We start from the raw sequence: 18190 nt of genomic DNA, 5'->3' as shown, positions 1-18190 counted from the left end.
TAACAAGCCTTAAGGCCCAAATGAATTTTTCAGACTGTGAAGATACTTCTCCAGAGTATGTCATTTCACCACCAAACTTAATCTTATCTGCAAAATGGAATACATGACTAGCTTTGCCTTTAGCACATGCCTCTGTCTGTATCTATTAAAACACAACCCTTTTGAATATTGATTCCTACTTCATTGCTTGAGCTGAGATAGAAAAATGTAGTTGCAAGTGGAAAATAAATGTAGATTTGCAAAACTGAAATGAGCGAAGACTTGTTCAACTCCTGGTGACTGCTCTTCTCTGCTTCTGGAAATATCCCTTCATAAAATAATGAAGAAGTTGTCCCTTCTTGAAGTAACAACCAGGCCCAGTCAAGTCCCTACAGACAAACTCTTTACAAATATTGAAAAAAACTAGTTTCCTGGTGTTTCAGGGAATTTCTTCATGAGGTCTCGTGCATGTGAGAGACAAACTTCATACTCTGCATTTACTATTTAATACAAATTTATTCCAGGGTTTCTCTTTATAGAGTCTTTGCTTGTATTTTGCTTATAGAAAGAGTTTAAACAACCTGGGCTGACATAGATAAATCAATAACATTGCATACAACCTATTGTATTTTGGCTAATACAATTAAAGGTTATACTCTTTTACCCTGTAGAAATGGGAAACAAAGCAAGAATTTTTCAAAAGATAAGAATTACTGTCGAGTTCTATATGCAATAAATATAAATATTAAATACTGTGCTGTAGACATAAAGCAGCATTGACATAAAGTGATTCATCTATTCTGTATCTTCCAGATAAATTTATTACAATTACTTCAGATAGGCCTTCAGTTTTACTGGTGGCAAAAAAATACAAGAAATATATTTAAAAAAAGCCACAAATGTTGCACCTTTGTCTTCTGAAGTTTTATTCATGTAAATTCAAATAAACGAATCATATGACAGCTTAAAATAATAGTGTGGCTAGCACGGCTCCACATTTAGTACTTCCAGAAAAAGGTGATAAATTTAAGAGAATAAAAACAGTTTTTCTTAAAATTATGTCAAAAAGTCGGAGTAGTGTAACATAAGGAATTTTCAAATCAGGCTGGTTTTCTCTGAAGATTTTCTGTTCATCAGAAACAGAAATAAAATGTCTGTCTGTCTTTTTGAGTAAGAAGTCCTTCCCTTTTAACTGGAAGATCCAACTTGGTAAAGGTTTAAGTAATTCTCTTCTGTTATCGACCTGGATGAGCTGAAAATCAGAAAAGAAACATGACAATGTTTTGACTGTAGGGACTGAAAATCATTGTGTCTCTTTCATGGAATAAAAAAAAGTATTCTCCTTTCCTGCTGAAGCTGAGGTATTTTGCAGATACGCAACTTAATTTTACATCAATTAACCCAACAAGAGGAGTTACATCTTGAGTTTCCTCATAGTGTGGCAAAGGTCTGATAGAAGGCCATATCCTCTTTTTAATACATCATCCACACTTTATACGCCTGCTGTAAGCCCTTCTATTGCTTTCCAAAAAATATACTCTCAGCCTGTACCCACCGCTTTCCTCCCTGTCTCCACTCCCGATGGGGACTGGTTCTTGATGCTGAAATTCTGACTTTCTTAAAATCAGCAGAAGTTTTGCCCCTGAATTTAAGATGGCGTCAAGATTTTACTCTCATTTTTTGGTAATTTCAGTTAACGATTTCACTTGATCTCTGTGTCCTAGATTATATAGATCACTCAGATGAACATTTATTGTGCATTGAATGAAGTAGTTAACTATGTCCTTATTTTTTTACTTCCTTTCTAGCAAATCAAAGTGTTTGATTTGCTCTCTGCCGACAGAGCCATGAACAGCATAACCTCAGCCTTTCCGTGCCCTGATTTGCGGTATATTGTGTGTTACAGAGGTGTGGAATTGGATTAAAAGCTACAGCATGGTGCTCTGCAGATAAACCCACTGCAGGTGTGCAGCTTAATAGGATTTTAATTTGGTAACAAGTGAACAAAGAGAGGAAGCCCAGAATTGGATTTTCTAGATGAAAAAGTACTATTCGTGCTGAGAGAAAGCGACTGCAAGCTCTCTGATAAGGAATAAAGATGGGGCTACTGCTCTCTGAGCTGCACTTTTATACATCATGACTCACTTGGAGCATCTTCCACCAGTTTCAACAATTCTTAATTCATATTACATGCGTTTGGCTATATAGCACTTCATCTGCCAGTATGTTTAAATCCTGTATTGTCTCACTCCCCACCCTCTACACTTTTTCATATAAAAATAATGTATTCCTTGGGAGATGTCGCTAACTTGGAATTTATTCTGTTTTCAAGATTATTAATAATTAGTTTCATGCTTCAAATTAAGAGAAAAAAAAGGTTCAGAAATGTGCTGTTGAGAATCAATGGAAAAATATGTTCTCTCTACTGAGAAGCATAATTTATATTCAGCATGAGCTAGGAATGGAGGATGAAAAACAGATGGGCGCAGAAAAGGAAGAATGAAGGTGACAACTGAAAGATCATGAAGAGATCTGCTAAGTCACAGACGTGTGTGGATGCTGCTGATATCAGGGCAGGGCTGGGAGATTCTTTTCTGATTTCTGTTACCAGTCCTCCTTCTTGTTTTTAGAGGGTTTCACAGCAGAATGGAGTTTTTAGCACTAATTTCAATGAGATGAGGGTGGAGGTGCGATGAACAGATTTTTTTTCCCCAAACATAACAGGCTGTGAAGAAGGCATAGGAAATGCCTTATGGGGGCAAGATGAAAAAGATGCGAAGGCTGGTGTTCTTGGCAGAGGACAGAGTGGAGGAAGGGAGCTGACGAAACACACTGGGTTGCAGAGAGCTGCAGAGGCTGCATGAGGTAAAGGAGTTAAAGGAAAAATTATGAAATATACCCATAATGCAGAGAACAATGTGTCAGGCAGCTTAAATATCTTCCAAGAAACCACAGCGTAGCTGATGGATGCTGCTAAGACTGCTGAGGGTTTAGATACCCGGTAGAACGAGTTGTGGCTGAAGAGGGATTAGTCAGTAGCAGGGACAGATGCTTGGGAGCATGATTATGATGATTTTTGGTGATCAAAAGCAGCAGAATGCAAAGCTTCATGCAATGGGAATCTATTCAGAGGCAGTACAGAGATGATGATATGAACAAAGTGATGGGTGATGGAGATGCTTTAGGCAGCTGTGTTTTTCAGTAGCCTGTGAATTAGTATAGACACCCAGAGAAGGAGGCTGCAATGGTTGAGCTGGGAGCTACCGCCCATTTAAAGGACACAAGTAGGCAGAAGCACTCATTCACTCTGTCACAGTGCTTGAAAGTCTTCTGAGCCCCAGGTTCAGGATTTTCTGCTCCCTTACAAACTGCAAACACTTGAACCACAGCATCAGCAGGAGCTGACTAGAACCTTTTTTTCATCCCAGTGTTAGCAGCATCTTTCATGTGGACTGGTAGAAGGCATCAGCTGTTGGAATCTTTCATCTCCAAGCTCTTTCTACACTCTTTCAATCCTTCACTGTCTCCTTCCCTCATCCATACCTCCTTTCAAGTTGTCCTGCTCCCCATTTCACATTTTATACACATCCTCTCTTACTCTGACACCCACCATCCCTCACTCAGCCTTGCTCTGTGCTTGAGATCATGTACAAAATATGCAAAATCGATACACATAAATATAGGCATATCTCTTACACAGACAAAACCTGGGTCAAACTCTTGTCTGCTGACATCTGCATGAGAACACTGCAGTGGGCATAGTGGGCCACTAAAAAGCCCATATGGGCAGCAAAATGGAAGAGCATAGGAAGCAGGACAAGAAGAAAAGGCCTCAAGTTGCACCATGGGTGGTTTACATTGCAAATTAGGAAAAATTTCTTCACTGAAAGGCTTGTCAAGCAGCGGAACAGTCTGCCCAGGGAAGTGGTTGAGTCACCATCCCTGGAGGTATTTAAAAGATGTAAATGTAGTGCTGAGAGAAATGGCTTAGTGGTGAACTTGGCAGTGCTTTGTTTACCATTGGACTTGATGATATTAAAGGTCTTTTCCAACCTAAATGATTCAATCATTCTAAGAGTTCTACTGGTTTATCTCCTAATTTCTGACCATCAGTGGTTTAGAGATTCCTTACTTGTAGCCTGCACCCCAGCTCAGTTCGGATTTTGCACTCTGGATTTGCACATCATGTGTACAAACCATTCTTGGTTTGTCCCCTTTGTGCCTTCTTTCTCCCCTCCAATTTTTACTGCCCAGCTAGTTTTATCATATTGTGTTGGGGTTGTGTGGCAAGATGGTTGGGTAGCATGGAGGGGCTACAGGGGCGGCTTCTGCTGAAGGCTGCCAGAAGCTTTTAGGGCAGATCCCCCTCTGGCCAAGGCCAAGCCAGTTGATGATGGTGGCAACACCTCTATGGTAACATATTTAAAGGGGGGGTTGAGGGAAACGGTAAGGGGAGCAGCAGCAGTAGAGAGAGGAGGAGGTGCAAGGCCTCCCCCACTACCCACCTGTGGCTAGTCTGCCAGGGTCATGCCAGCCTGGTCTGCTGCAGCGGAGGAAAGAGAGAAGTGAGATGTGGAAGAAACAGAACTGCCATGGGTGCAAGAGAAACCAGATGCAAGAGAAACAACTATCCAGACTGCAGATGTGAGAGAGACAGCACAATAGGGAACACCAAGGTCAGTGAAGAAGGCGGGGGAGGAGGTGCTCCAGGAGGACCAGCACAGATTCCCTTGCAGCCCGTGGAGGAGACTGAGGTTGAACAGGAATGGGTTCAACCATGAAGAATCTCAGTGGATATCCACCTGCAGCCCCTGTAGGACTTCATGCTGGAGCAGGTGGAGGCATCTGAAGGAGGTTGTAGCCCTGTGGAAACCTATGCTGGAACTGGTTGCAGAGGACTAGAGACCATGGGAGGGACATCACACTAGAGCAGAGGAAGAGTGTTAGGAGTCCTCCATCTGGTGAGGAAGGAGCAGCATAAACAAGGTGTGAAGAACTGACTGCAACCTCCATAATCTGTCCTCCCTGTGCTGCCCAGGGGAGGAGGTAGAGAACATTGGGAGTAGCAGTTTAAGCCCAGGAGGAAGAGAAAGGTGGCAGGAAGGTGTTCCTTTTGGGATTTAGTTTTGGTTCTCAGTATCTTTCTCTAGTTTGGTTGGTAATAAATTAGATTGATTTTTTTTCCCCAAGTTGAATCTGTTTTACTAATTGAAGTAATTAGTGAGTGATCTGTCCCTGTCCATACCCCAACCCATGAGTTGTACCCTTGTTTCCTTTGACTCCCCTCCCCGGAAGAGGGAGGGGTAAGCAAACAACTACATGGCTCTTTGTTACCAGTGGGGGCTCAAAACCACAACACTTATTTTATACTTAAAAACAGGGGTCCACCAAGTGTCTTTGTAACCAATAAAGATATTCTTAAAACAGTCCATTTTCAGTTCTGGTCCTAGTTTATGGAAGCTGAACACACCTTGGGAGTAAAATAACTAGAGCAGAATAGCTCTCAAAATGTAATTTTCTTTGCAAGTCTTGGTACCCGTTAACATTTGTCCAGCCCTGTTTTCTGGAAAACATAATGTTCTCTGAGATTTAAGACAAGTGCTGTTATTGCATGAAAGAGAAATCTGAAAAGAGGTGAAGGCCCAATTCATCACTTGTATTAAACACAGAGGCTTGATCCAGGTTTCTATATGACCTTATGTTTAGCTTTGTATGTTTAGCTTTGTATGTTTAGCTTTGTATGCTAGGAAGATTTATAGTCTATCTTGCTTTCTACCTGTATGTCATCCCTTAATGTTAGTCAGTTTGAACAAGTGAACTGGTTGCAAGAAAGTCTTGAGGAACAGAAAGGTCTCAAGGATTTCATACTTCTGCATGTTTTGATAAAACTAATGGCTGGGAAGAGGATTTTTCCTCACTCTACTTCCAACAGTGAGGAAAAATCAAGCCATATGCTCTCTCTTCCTATCAATAAATAGTTGCGGCCTGTTTGGACAGCTAGCCCACGAGCTGCTCCCAACCCACCAGATCAGATCTTCCTCAGACAACACTTAAGAAATCTAAAGGAGTCTGTGGGAAACCTAAGGAACTGCAGTGATGGTGAGGTGAGTGGTGTGGAGATCATGATCCCTTGACAGGGTCGTGGGGAAAGTGGGGGATGTGGCGTGGGGTTTGTGGCTTGAGGTTTAGGTGACTTTGAACACAATTCTATGCAAACCTAGATTCCATTAGTTCCACTTTACACACATAAACCCTTCCCCAAAAAATCCACACCCCTCCCAATTTATAACCTCTTAAATTTACGAAGTCTTATTTCACCTTGCTGCCCATGGCCGTGTCCACCGAACACTTCAAAACTCTGGAAAGGTGTTGGTTAATCCAAAGTTATTCTGGCTCAGTGTCACAGCTGTGAAAGCTGTTCGTGGAGAGTCGGCTTGATGTTGCTCCTCTGCAAAATAGCTGTAGGTATTGCTGGGCCCGTAAAGCCAAAGAACAGGAGGCTCATTTTGCATTGCAAAACAGAAATTTTCATCTTCCTCCTCTGTATAGGACAGGAAAATGTGAGCCACATAATCCATGAGTAGCAAATTAAACAAATGCCAGTGTCCTAGGTTTAAAGAAAAACAAAAATTATTTTAACAACCTCTTCATTTGTTTATCTTGGTGTGTTGTTTTTCTGACAGGCTTCATTGTAGTAATGGGTTAGATAAAGTAGCAGTCTAGCACTTGCCAAATAGTACTTACAAAAATATGTAGTTCCAACCATCACAGCAAAATAGGAACTGACTGCAGATTTTCACAGAATCATGGATGGTTTGGTAGGAAGGGACCTTGAAGGTCATCTAGTTCGAATCCGCCTGTCATGGACAGTGACACCATCCATCAGGTTGCTCAAAGCCCCATCCAACTTGGCCTTGAACACCTCCAGGGATGGGGCAGTCACAACTTCCCTGGGCAACCTGTGCCAGTGCCTCATCACCTTCAGAGTAAAATATTTCTTCCTAATACCTAATCTAAATCTCCCCTCTTTCAGCTTAAAACTGTTACCCCTTTTCCTATCACTGCAATCCCTGAAAAAGAGCTACCCCCCTCTTTCCTGTAGCCCTGTATTTTAAACAAGCAAAAGCCTTTTCCCCTTACTTCAGCTAGAGAGGAAGATGTACTTGTGTTTATTTGCTTTCTTATTCAATTTCTTCCCCTATATTCGCCGCTGCTACAAGGTTTATCAACAACTACGTATCATCCTCATTCTTGCCTTGGACAGTTAAATCATCCTCTTCCCAAGCAAACCCTCCTACGGATGTCTGTGTGCCCTGTATCTATGACATTAAATGGCCTGTCTTGCAGCTAGAGGCATTAAGAACTTCAAGGCAAGAGAAAGACACACTGAGGCTTATGAATATAATGTCTTTGAAAGCCCTTGCAGTAAAGAGCAGGTCATCTTCTGAGCCATAAATCTGCATAGGGAGTCATCAAGTAAGTCATAACCCACAAACATGTTTACAGGGATATCAACAAGGAGATAGCACAATTTGTATGAACTGGCAAGGCTGACAGAGCTTTACAATTGAAAAATAGTCTCTTTTAGTATTATATGTGTCTGAGAAGCTGCTGCTTGTGTTATTTGACCTTTCACATACCTTTAAATGATAGCAAAGTAAGTGAAAATACTTGTTTAGCTATGTGACAAGGAAAAGAACCTTTATACTTGGAGTTCAAACTATACAGATCTGACAACAGTAGGCCATGATCATTTCTAACAGTTTTACAGCACTGCTGTTTTCAGTACATTACAGAAGAAACAAAATCTACCACTCCAGTTCTCCCTTGAAACGATACAAATAGAGAGGAACACAGTTTTGAAGAGGGAGTAGGCTGAAGCACCTTGCTTACAGAAGAGCAGTGTATAAACTGGTAGTCACAAACAGTCACAAAAAGTCATAAAAACTCATTTTTTAGTTTATGTGTTAGGTAGTTTTTGCTGAAAACTAGTCCCAGATTCTTTTTTTTTCCCAGAGGAATCAATGTTACCCGGTGAATCATCTGTGTAGACCCAAGACAGAGATGAACGTTGTATAAGTCAGAGGAGAGGGAGCTGTAGCAATCCTGATGAACCTGAAGCTGTTTGGATAGAAGTCTGCAAGCATCTCCTTTTTGAAAGGAGGTCATACTGGGAATTGTTAGGCAGTTATAGGGACCTTTTTTCCTTTCTAGAGTCACACAATGACAAAAAAAAAAAGAGAGCTATCTTAGCTATTAGGATCCTGGAAGCATTTTGTAGATGTGAAATTCTGTGGCAGAGGTAGGTGTATATACAGGTCACTGTCCAGGCAGTGTGGCTCAACAATAAATCCATGAATGCCTTGGAAGGGAGACCATTAAGGAAATGGAGATCTACAAGCTGAAGTGAGGCTCTATGACGGAGGTATATAGAGGCACATTTGCTGGAGGGAAGGTGGAGCTGAAAGAGCTGTAGAGGATCCATTAGCCCTCACTGATGGAGCATTCTTGCTGCTTGCTGCCTTACAGAAGACTAGCTGCACGGTTCCTCTGATCACACTTCGGCACCACCCATGTAGAGGCTGGGCTGGAAAAGGGTAAAAGTTGATCCTAAATTCAGCAGTATGAGTATGCCAGCATATTGCGTGTGCCAGATGTGCCAAGCTCCAAGGCATGAGCCCCAGACAGAAGTAAGTTTGGATTGGTTTACTAGTACGTGGATTATTTTCAGGAGCAGCAGACTGCATTGACAAGATACTCAGATATTTCCATAAGTAATTGTGTATGGATGCTACGTATTCTGACTTGCAGGCTGCTCTCCATTCCAGTAAGAAATGCTGAGATTTAAGAAATTTCTGAAAAACGATGAACCTTCTCACCAAATGACTTGTTAACATAACTGTTTCAGTCTTGTCCACTAAAAATCGACATCCTACCAAAATAGAAACATGGGAAAGGAGGGACATTGTTAGATCACCTAAACCAACATCGTAAAGAACCAAGGATATTAAGAAAGAAGATAAAAATGACCAAACTAATTGGAGCATCCCATCCACATCTCTCTCATATGTGAGAATAAGTTCAATTTGAGTGTTACTGAAGTATAGTAGGAAGACTGTCGTAAGCGGGACAAAAATATAATTTGCAATTAGTTTAAGGATGGTCCAGCAGAGTTGGGGATCCTCTCTATCAGTTGTGTCCCCAACCGCTGACAACTGCAGAACAGGGAGGCAATTCATTAAGCTCTTCTTGTGGTGGAAAGAGGGAAGAGGATTTCATCATTGTGGGAAATTTCAATAAACATTATGCTTCCAGTGCTGTTCTTGAAATTAATTCCCAGTTTCCTTATTGCTCAAAATATTGCGTTTGACATTGGAGGGTTTTGTGCAGATGTCCTCTGGAGAGGCAGAAAGGAATGATTATTTTATTATTACTGTAGCGCAGCAGCTGATGGACAAGAGACCTTACTGTGCTATGTTCCCTGCAGGCACAGAACAAAATTCTGATCCTGCTCCAGAGAGTTTGCAGTCTAAATATAAGGCAAAAATTAGCAGCTAGATGCTGAAAAGGCATGCACTCGTACATGAACAAACACTGACATCAGTGGGGGAACACTGAAGAATACAAAAGGCACCAGCCTTAACGTATCCCTTTGCTATGTCTTTGTGGGAAATGCATGAAAGTATGGTTTTGAAGGGGAATTTCAAAGAAGATAATGAGGTTTTCTTCGGCTGTTTGTATGGAACCCCATCCAACAGAAGAGGGAAAAATATGAAGGTGCTTCTTTGAAAATCTAAAAAGCTGTTCATGCAGTTTGGGTTCAGATGCTATACACAGGAGTAGTGCATTTCTGCAGAACGAATAATAGGGAGAATGCTTCCGAAATGTTTCACAGATGAAGAGAAAGGCATGTAAGGTTGATGCAATATAGAAATGGAAGAAACTGAACTGATTCAAGATGTTGTTTTAGCACTTCAAGCCACTTCAAATGAGTGTGACTGCATAGTCCCTTTGCTTCTTCGGTCGTGTGGGATGGATTTGATGCTTGACAGAGCAAAGCCCCAAAACAGAGAGAAAACTAACCCAGCTAAAGGAATGACTAGTTTTCAGTCAGTTTAATACTTTAAACAGGCCTACTTCTGGCCAGGCAAGCACTTATGTTAGTGTAAGGCCTATGGAAAAGGAAGGAGCATATAGCCATTGTCAGAGGAACCAACAGCCTTTTTGGCAAGTAGTTACTGCAGTGGCTCTGCTCTGGCCGTATTATACAGGAAGAACCCAAGGGACCGGGAACTATCACTTGAGAGATCTGGAATTTTTATGGTTTGGGCTATTAGTGACCCCAGCTCTCCATCAAATCCTGCTGCTTGGGTCTGCAGCTCTTGTAGGGGGGAGAGCAGAGGCTCACACTTCAGGCTGCTGTTCTCCATTTCCCCCCAGACAAATGATGGCTTCTGCAGAAAGAAGGAGTCCTGCCCTTCCCACCATTCCAGCTGCATGGTCCCGCTTTCCTCCGTTCTGCTCACCCTAGAGTTTGGATCAGTGAACTGATCTGGTTGAGAACTAGTAGTTTAATTTCCCTGGCCTGGCTAGCTGCATCACCAGGCAAGTGGTGCTTCTTGAAGCAGGGAAAGGAGTAGGAAGCAATGATTCCCCTGTTGACTGTAGTGTGAATTTATGTTCGTTAACATGATGTGGTGCTTCTGCCACCTCAGGTCAGAAAGAGGTGTATCAGGTAAGAATCACTAAGATCCTGCTTACCAAAACTGTGTCCACAGTTTAGAGTCATAGCTTTGCTTACTGCACTCAGTAGGAAGTTCCATCTCAACTGGAAATCTGACGCCAGTTTTCTGAACTCCTCTTTACTTCTGCTTGGCTGCAGGTAGAGAAAGAAAATGCTTTGTGATAAAGTTGTTCACAACAATTCCTTATCGTGTTGTGAAGTATTTCCCTATGCAAACAGCATAAAAATGCAGAACGAGCAGGCTTTTTTTTGTTAGAATCCTAAAATAATTTAGTGAAAGGAATTTTTGGACATCCAGACTCTTGCTTAAAGCACGGCCAGCTTAGCTCAGGCCTTGTCCAGCCAAGCTCTGAATAGCTTCAGGATGGAGATTCCACGACCTTTCCAAGTAACCTCTTCCCATGCTTAACTACCCTCATGGTATTTTTTTTTCTTTTAGTCCATTGGAATTTTCATTGCTGCAGCTTGTGTTTATTGCCTTTTGCTGTACAACTGTGAATGCCCAGGAAAAGTCTCTGCTCTGTCTCCTCTGTACCATCCCCCGAGGTAGATGAGAGTTCTATGAGATGAAGGTACCACAGAACTGCAAAGTACTGTTCTAAATTAAAAAAAATAAATTAGGAAAATAATCAAGCTAAGGAAGTATAGTTTACCTTGCTTCTTCAGAAAGGGTAAAAAAACTCTTTAACCACTGTCACACCTAAGATAATTGGTCTGGCAACCAACTGAATGCAGTGGTACCATCAAGCTACCACTAATTCTGAATCAGTGATGGAACAGGAGTGGTAGAGTTGGTAACCTGTGGACAGGTGCATATGTGAGGATGATCATCCTTTAATCTTTCAGAAGAGCTGGAGTCGTTGTCATAGAAATTGTCACTCCCCTACCAACTGCTAAAAGTCAATAGTCTAGTGAACCAACAATTTTGGAAATCATGAAGTGTTCTCTTCATTTTTACTAACATTTTTCTTCTGAATTTTGGTTTATTGAGAACTGTTATAACATGTCTATGAAATGAGGGCAGATACTGAAACTGCATGACTAGATATATGTGCAGAAATGTGCTTGTAGCTGTTTGCACGAATGGAATATTTGTATACCAATTAATTCTCTCTTTTTCTGCAGCATGCATAAATTGTATTTATGCAAATCTGCAGTCTGGTCAGGTTGCTAAAGTACAATGTAGCTCCTGCAGACTAGTGGCAGTGAGCATGTAGCATGATAAAAGATGTGATCACTCTTTCTTTTTTCTGAAATTATTACATTAATTTTATACCTTAATGACAAAAGCCTGGAGATTTGAAGACATGCAGCTCAGGAGAACCCGAATATCTGTGTAAGGTGCCAGCAAAGGCAGTAAGTCGTTCAAACCTATGAAATATAGAAGGAAGATCATTACTTGAAGCGATTGGCTTTCTTTTTTATCTGTTTCTGCAGGTTTTAGCTTTTTTTTTTTTTTAATCATTAGCTTAAAATATATTAAGACATCTGTTTATAGCATTTTGTTTAATGTAATTTTACTATTCCTTTAGTGAGGAATAGTACTCCACTTTGAAATCAGTCACAATTCACATTTACGTCTATTTCCACCATATCTGCACTGACCTGGTCATCACGGCAAAGGTGGCAAGAATAAACACTTTCTGCATGAAAGCTGGGATTTGGTTATATGCAATACCAGTTTACTTGTCTGAGATTTTATGTGGTGGAGAAAAAAAAATATTGGTTTATCTTTCAAAGGGGACAAAACAGTTGCAAAACAATTAGAGAAAATGCAGAATATTCTGCAGACCATCAGAAATACAGATAATATTGCCACATAGCAGTGCAGCTGTTCCCCCAAAAGATTGGGACCTACCAGTGCCAAAAGGTACACCATTCTGGCACCTCTTTGAATTTACACTCCTCTAACAGAGACATCCTTCTTCAAGAAGAATTTACTGTCTAACTGAGACATCTTCCTTCAAGAGGGCATATGGGTAGGGTCTGTGAAACCTTGCCTATTATAAAAAACAGTTTGAAAAAGCAACAAAACTTGAGAATGCAATAAATCCACTTTGGAAAGAGTAAGATCACCTTTAGTATAATGAAAAAAGATAATAACAGCATTCTACACAGAGTTTTTTATTTTAAGCTGTATATAAATATTATTTAAATGTCTCTCCTGATGGTTCTGTGAAGGCGGCAAATTATTATACTCACTGAAAGCAGTCATGGGAGGGCTGTGGTGCATCTCTTGTCAGCAAGTGAGTTAGTCATGGGCCAGCAACAATGAACTGAGGTTTCCTCCTATCAGTTCCGTGCACAGCCTAGTCCATCTTGCCCATCTTTTGCTAATAATCTAAATGTCTGCCCATTAATCTAAAAATTAACTTGCCACTATGTTGTAATCCTTTTTCATTAGGCTGGTAAACACATTATGTCATGGCTACATATAAACTGTGTATTTTATTGCTCACAGCACAGCACAGGCTGCAGTACTGCGAAAGGACATGGAGGCTGAAAGGCCAATAGTCCTTGTCCAGTTCAGCATACAATATTTTAAAATCTGGCCACAATAAATAATTTTGTGTACTTCGATTAATAACAGAGAAAAATGCAAAATACAACTCTTTGAAGCTTCTTTTTGTTAAAGAAAATGATAATAAGTAAATATCCCTGTTTGTCAGCCTTCTTCTAGATGATACATCGTTTAGTTACACAAACCTCACTTTGGTTGCCATAGAAAGCTTTAAGAGAAAGCCTTTCATTCTTAACTTTTAAAGCTAAAAGGAGATTACATGCTCTATTCTTTATTCTATTGGCTCTTTTCCAGTCAGGTTATGGAAAGACTATAATTCCCATTAGGGAAGATGCGATGAATAAACAAGAGGAAATGCTGGAGCTCTAACAATGGCAAGCAAGGGCTTAAATGGATAACAAAATATAGTAAAAGAAAATTACATTTGACTCCTATGTCAATCTGCAGCTCCTCTGGATTTTTACAATTAGTTTCAAAGATGTTTCCAGGCATCTCCAGAAGTCCCTGATTGATGATAGCATGCAAGTTTGATCTCAGAGCAGTGACTTTGTTGTTGCTGTTAAGGATTTTTCTCATTGTCTATAGATAAGAAGAAAACAGTTAATGCATTTCATATTCTTGAGCCTTTAAGTCACCCAAAAAGCTTCCTTTATTCAATACTTGACTTTATAGAGCCAGTCTCCAAACTGGAGGAAAAAAAAAAATCCAAGGATATAAGACAATCTTAAGTTGTCTTCAAGATTTTTTTCTTCTGGGAGGTATTCGTAATGACAGTCTGTGGTGTTGTCTGTGGTGTAGGAGACATGGCTAACACTCTTGAAGTATCTGGGCAACTGCCTGAGCAATTGGTTTTGCCTAACGTTATTGTGGTTACAACAAATAATGGTATTTTCTTTAAAATATGAAATGGTGTGTCAGGACTGACTTTCCCTCAGTGCTACCCATCCGTAGTATATTTCAGTTAGATTGGAAGACAAGTTTTCTCAAGTTGCCCAAACCACTGAGAAGATAAAAATAATATTAGAAATATATTAGCTAAAATTAGTTGGGATTTTATCCCATTTATCTGCTTACAAGTCATCTGTGAATGAATCTGGCTTCATGTTTGTCCCAAAAAGTATAACTCACAAAGATATTGCGAATAATTTTCAGCCTAACATTTGATCCTCATCTCTTCACTTTTTCTTAATTAATTGCTAATATCACACAGTACTGCCTCTTATTCTTGATGAAATGATGAAAAAAAAGTGAAAGAAATGAAACACAAATCCATTAAAATTTGTTTAAAATGGATTTGTTAATCCATTCATCTAGTCTCTCACTTCCATGTGGAAATCAGTAAGATCCTATATCTTTGGTTGAAGTTTGAGCTTTACATGAATATTCCATGTCCAATCTGGCCGCCCAAAGGAAAGCTATTTTTTGTAAAATTCAGAAAACTTCAGGATTCATAAACATTTTAACAAATCCCATTCACAAGGTCCTTACCATAACCTCACAAGCGAAGTGAATGCAGCCACCCACTTGTTTAAAAACATAATTCCCAGTCTAGCAATTTTTCTTTTCTGTCATTCTGCTAGCTTTACTGAAATACCAAAAGCACTCTGATTGTCACTCAGTAAGCCCCTACAACTACATTACAGAAAAAGTCTTTTTTTTCTTATTTTGCTTGGAGTTTCCAGAAACAGAAGAACTGCTGCTTCCAACAAGAACAAGTGACCCTGGAAACCATCAGGGGCAGTACCTTCAGTGCACTGCTAACACCCGACTCCAAGCCCCAGCATTTTACACTAGTCCCTTTAGATACTGCACTTTACTAAATGCAGTGTTCTAAATGACTGAGAACCAGCTCTGACAACACTTAACTACAGCTTACCAGAGGCAGGAATTAGCTCCAGGAAACTACAAGCATCATATTCATGTTCCTTTCTCAGAGGGAATTCACACTTTTTAGTGCTCTAATTGCTTCTGCATGTCCAGATAGTAGCAGATGTCAGTCTGCTTTATCTACACATTGTGAGAGATACTTTTTCTTTTGAATGTTGACCCTGGTCATCAGGTGGTTAAATTATTGCAAGGTACTCTACAAGGATCAGTTACATCCTTCAGAGGATGAAGCTGCAGAGCTCCTCTGTAGTATTTATTATTAGGAACGCTCTCACCTGCTTTGACCATCAGTCTGTAGTTGAAAATCAAGGTACATTTAGACAGAGAAAACCAAGAGTGATTATTAGAAATATCAAGTGATTCCTGTGTCAGAAGATGAGATAAACTTCAGCTTCATATAGAAATAACTGAGAGGGTGTAGTAGGGGGGCTTGCAGGGATAATTGTGTGAAGAAAGGAAGAAACTTTAAAGATAATAGAACAAAGTATTTTTTTCACACCACATATAATCAAACCCTGGAACTCCCTACCCTAGGTGTTGCGGACGCCAATATCAAGCTATTAAATACCAGTATGTGGATATAGTCCAGGACAGTACAACGGAGGAGTAAGGTATCACTTGTTCTACTCATACATACTTCACATGAGCACCTGATGAGGGCCACCAGGAGAAGTGGGATAGAAATACACACAAGCCTAGGATTGGTTCTGGCTGATTGAAACACTCAGCAGTTCTTTTTGAGGGATATCTACCTCCTCATGAAGCAATAGCACGATTCTCACAAGCTGAAAATTTTAAACACATGTGGTGTTCAGCTAACCATCTTCTGGTTTGCATTGGACAGGAGGACACATTTGCGGGAGAAAGTTTAGCTGGTATGTTTCCTGCTCTGCTTTGCTGGAGCCCAGTATCCATGACTCTGGCAAAATCTCTAACCAAAGTTGTTATAGAGGTTATGTGACTGCTGAAATACTATGGACACGCTCATTTACAAGACTTATGTAATTCTACTTATTGAAACTATTGTTTTTAAATTGCCAGTGGGACTAATCACCAGGTACACTGAAACTCCTTTGCTCTTCTGTTACATTTTAAAGAGGCTCTAGAGAAGGTGCAAACATCATTTACTTGTGACAACAGTGCCAAGAGCTCATTAGCATGAAGGAGAACCATACTCAGAATATTCTCAGCTGTAAGTGTAGATCTGACCCAGATCCTCTAGTCTGTAAAGCTCACTTTTTGTGGATTAAACAGCATAAAGGGGTTGTAGGACAGCCAAAGACTGCTGCTAGTAGAGAATTCCCCCCAACAAGGCTGCAATTCTCTTGCACTAAATCTTGAGGGTGTAAACTCAATACTGATTCTCAGCAGTTTTTCTGCACAGTTGGAACAGGCAGGGAAGAATCAAAAACCTACAACCAGTCCCTTGATATCATGGCTCGAGCACAAGAAGGATAATAATGTAAAGTCTGAGCACACAAATAAAGTGCAAATAAGTAGGAATAGTTAGCACTTGTGATCTTGCCAGATCACATTCTTTATTGCATAAGAAGCTCTGTTTAGAAGCACATGAAGTTAAGCTTTCTAAGTGCTTAGTATCTCCAATGGCTGCTGTAGTGCTTGTGCTCAGCACTTCACAAAGTCAACTTTTTGCCTGTGTTGGCACACCTATGCATGTTTGTGCATTTTTTAAAATTTTTTTTAACTTTTTTCCAAAGTAAATGATGTGTGTGTTTTACATGTTGCTTTCTTTTCTTTTTGTGACCTATCTCTTCTGTTGTGGACTGGATCACCTCAAAACCCAAGGTTTTGTAAGGACACCAGTGGGGGGAACTCTGCAGGAAGGATACAGCTTCTGATAATAACACAGTAAAGAATGAAATAATTTATTTTACAGTGTTCAAAGGGTTAAAAATGCAGCTCCTGAGTGCACCTCTGTAGCTGAGAAGAATGATAGTGTAGAGCAAAGAGCAGGCAGAGATATTAATTGTTAGAGAGTTTTGTCTCTTTCTTCCCAAGGCAAGAAGCCAATCTGAGTGATGACCCTGAGGAGTAAAGTTCAGAAGATGTTTCCCTGCAGCGCTGCTTCCAATATTATCTAGTCAGAGGATGGAGAAGATTTTGCCAGCTGATCCCTGGGATCCATTAAAAAGGTGAGGGTCTTGTGCACTTACAGACTTCATGGTCTGCTCCCCAACTGTGCAGCTTTGCTGCAGCTGACATATTAGCAATTTCCCTTGTGCAGGCTGCTGTTAGCACTCATCACAGACAGTGACCAGCATGCAGCATAAAACCAATTTTAGACTATGTACTATCTGACTGGTTTTCACATGGCCTGGCATAGGTGCTGAAACCTGTCATTAGACCCAGCTACTGTGATGTTCTCCTCTCCATGGGGCACCACTGATCATATCTCAGAAGCTTTCGTTAATCCATCGTGAGGAAAAGTCCTCCTCTATATACTTACAGTGTGGAGAGAAATGGTTAGGAAGGTGAGCATGATTGGAACCATGGTCAGTACACAGGTAAGAATACCTGTGATGCAGCTGTTGTCCTACAATGGAATATCTCATAAACAGTCCAAACTGCTTGAGTGAATGAGATGCCCAGCTTTTTTTGTTTCACAGATTCTGGAACGTACCTCGGCCATGCTAGAAAGGTCAATCTTCCTCCTGAGTCTTTTTATAAACAGTGTAACTTCTGTTAAAGAAGAAAAAGAAGAGGCAGATTTTTCACATAGTTGATATTTTACAGTCTAAAACCCAGTAATGAAGAGAGAACTTTAAAGTTAAAAAGTAGATTCCTAGGGGAGCAACAGGCTGTCGAAGGGCACAGTGGAGACACCGAGCCAGCAAGACGGCTGGAGACATTGACAGTTTTAAGCTTGCAAGCAGAAGCTGCCCAGGTCACCACTCTTTTTTCACTGCAAATCAGTTAATCTGTGACACACAGGAAAAATGCTTCTAATATTTTTTTCACGTTAAAGACTTCTCAATCAAGGCTAATATTCTTTTACAAGTATAGTTTAAGATGAATGAAATCAATGTTAATTCTAAACC

General features: G+C 40.4%; 1 protein-coding gene across 2 annotated transcripts in view; it reads right to left on the bottom strand.

Annotated features, from left to right (window-relative positions):
• Positions 1-510: 510 nt before the first annotated feature.
• RFX8 (regulatory factor X8) overlaps positions 511-18190 on the bottom strand; it is a 38574-nt gene continuing 20894 nt past the window's right edge. The window contains exons 10-15 of one of the 2 annotated variants that reach the window (XM_054087605.1): positions 17773-17831; positions 13667-13823; positions 12000-12094; positions 10741-10855; positions 6298-6586; positions 511-1231 (exon numbers count right to left, since the gene is read on the bottom strand). In XM_054087605.1, coding sequence (XP_053943580.1) covers positions 6330-6586; positions 10741-10855; positions 12000-12094; positions 13667-13823; positions 17773-17831 — 683 coding nt within the window. In that variant the 3' untranslated portion in view covers positions 511-1231; positions 6298-6329. Of the gene's footprint in view, positions 1232-6297; positions 6587-8184; positions 8567-10740; positions 10856-11999; positions 12095-13666; positions 13824-17772; positions 17832-18190 lie in introns of those variants that run through there. The other variant, XM_054088309.1, reaches the window with a different exon arrangement.

The sequence above is a fragment of the Cuculus canorus genome, chromosome 1, assembly GCF_017976375.1.
Source record: "Cuculus canorus isolate bCucCan1 chromosome 1, bCucCan1.pri, whole genome shotgun sequence".
Classification (NCBI taxonomy): domain Eukaryota; kingdom Metazoa; phylum Chordata; class Aves; order Cuculiformes; family Cuculidae; genus Cuculus; species Cuculus canorus.
This window is presented reverse-complemented; position numbering and strand designations above follow the sequence as displayed.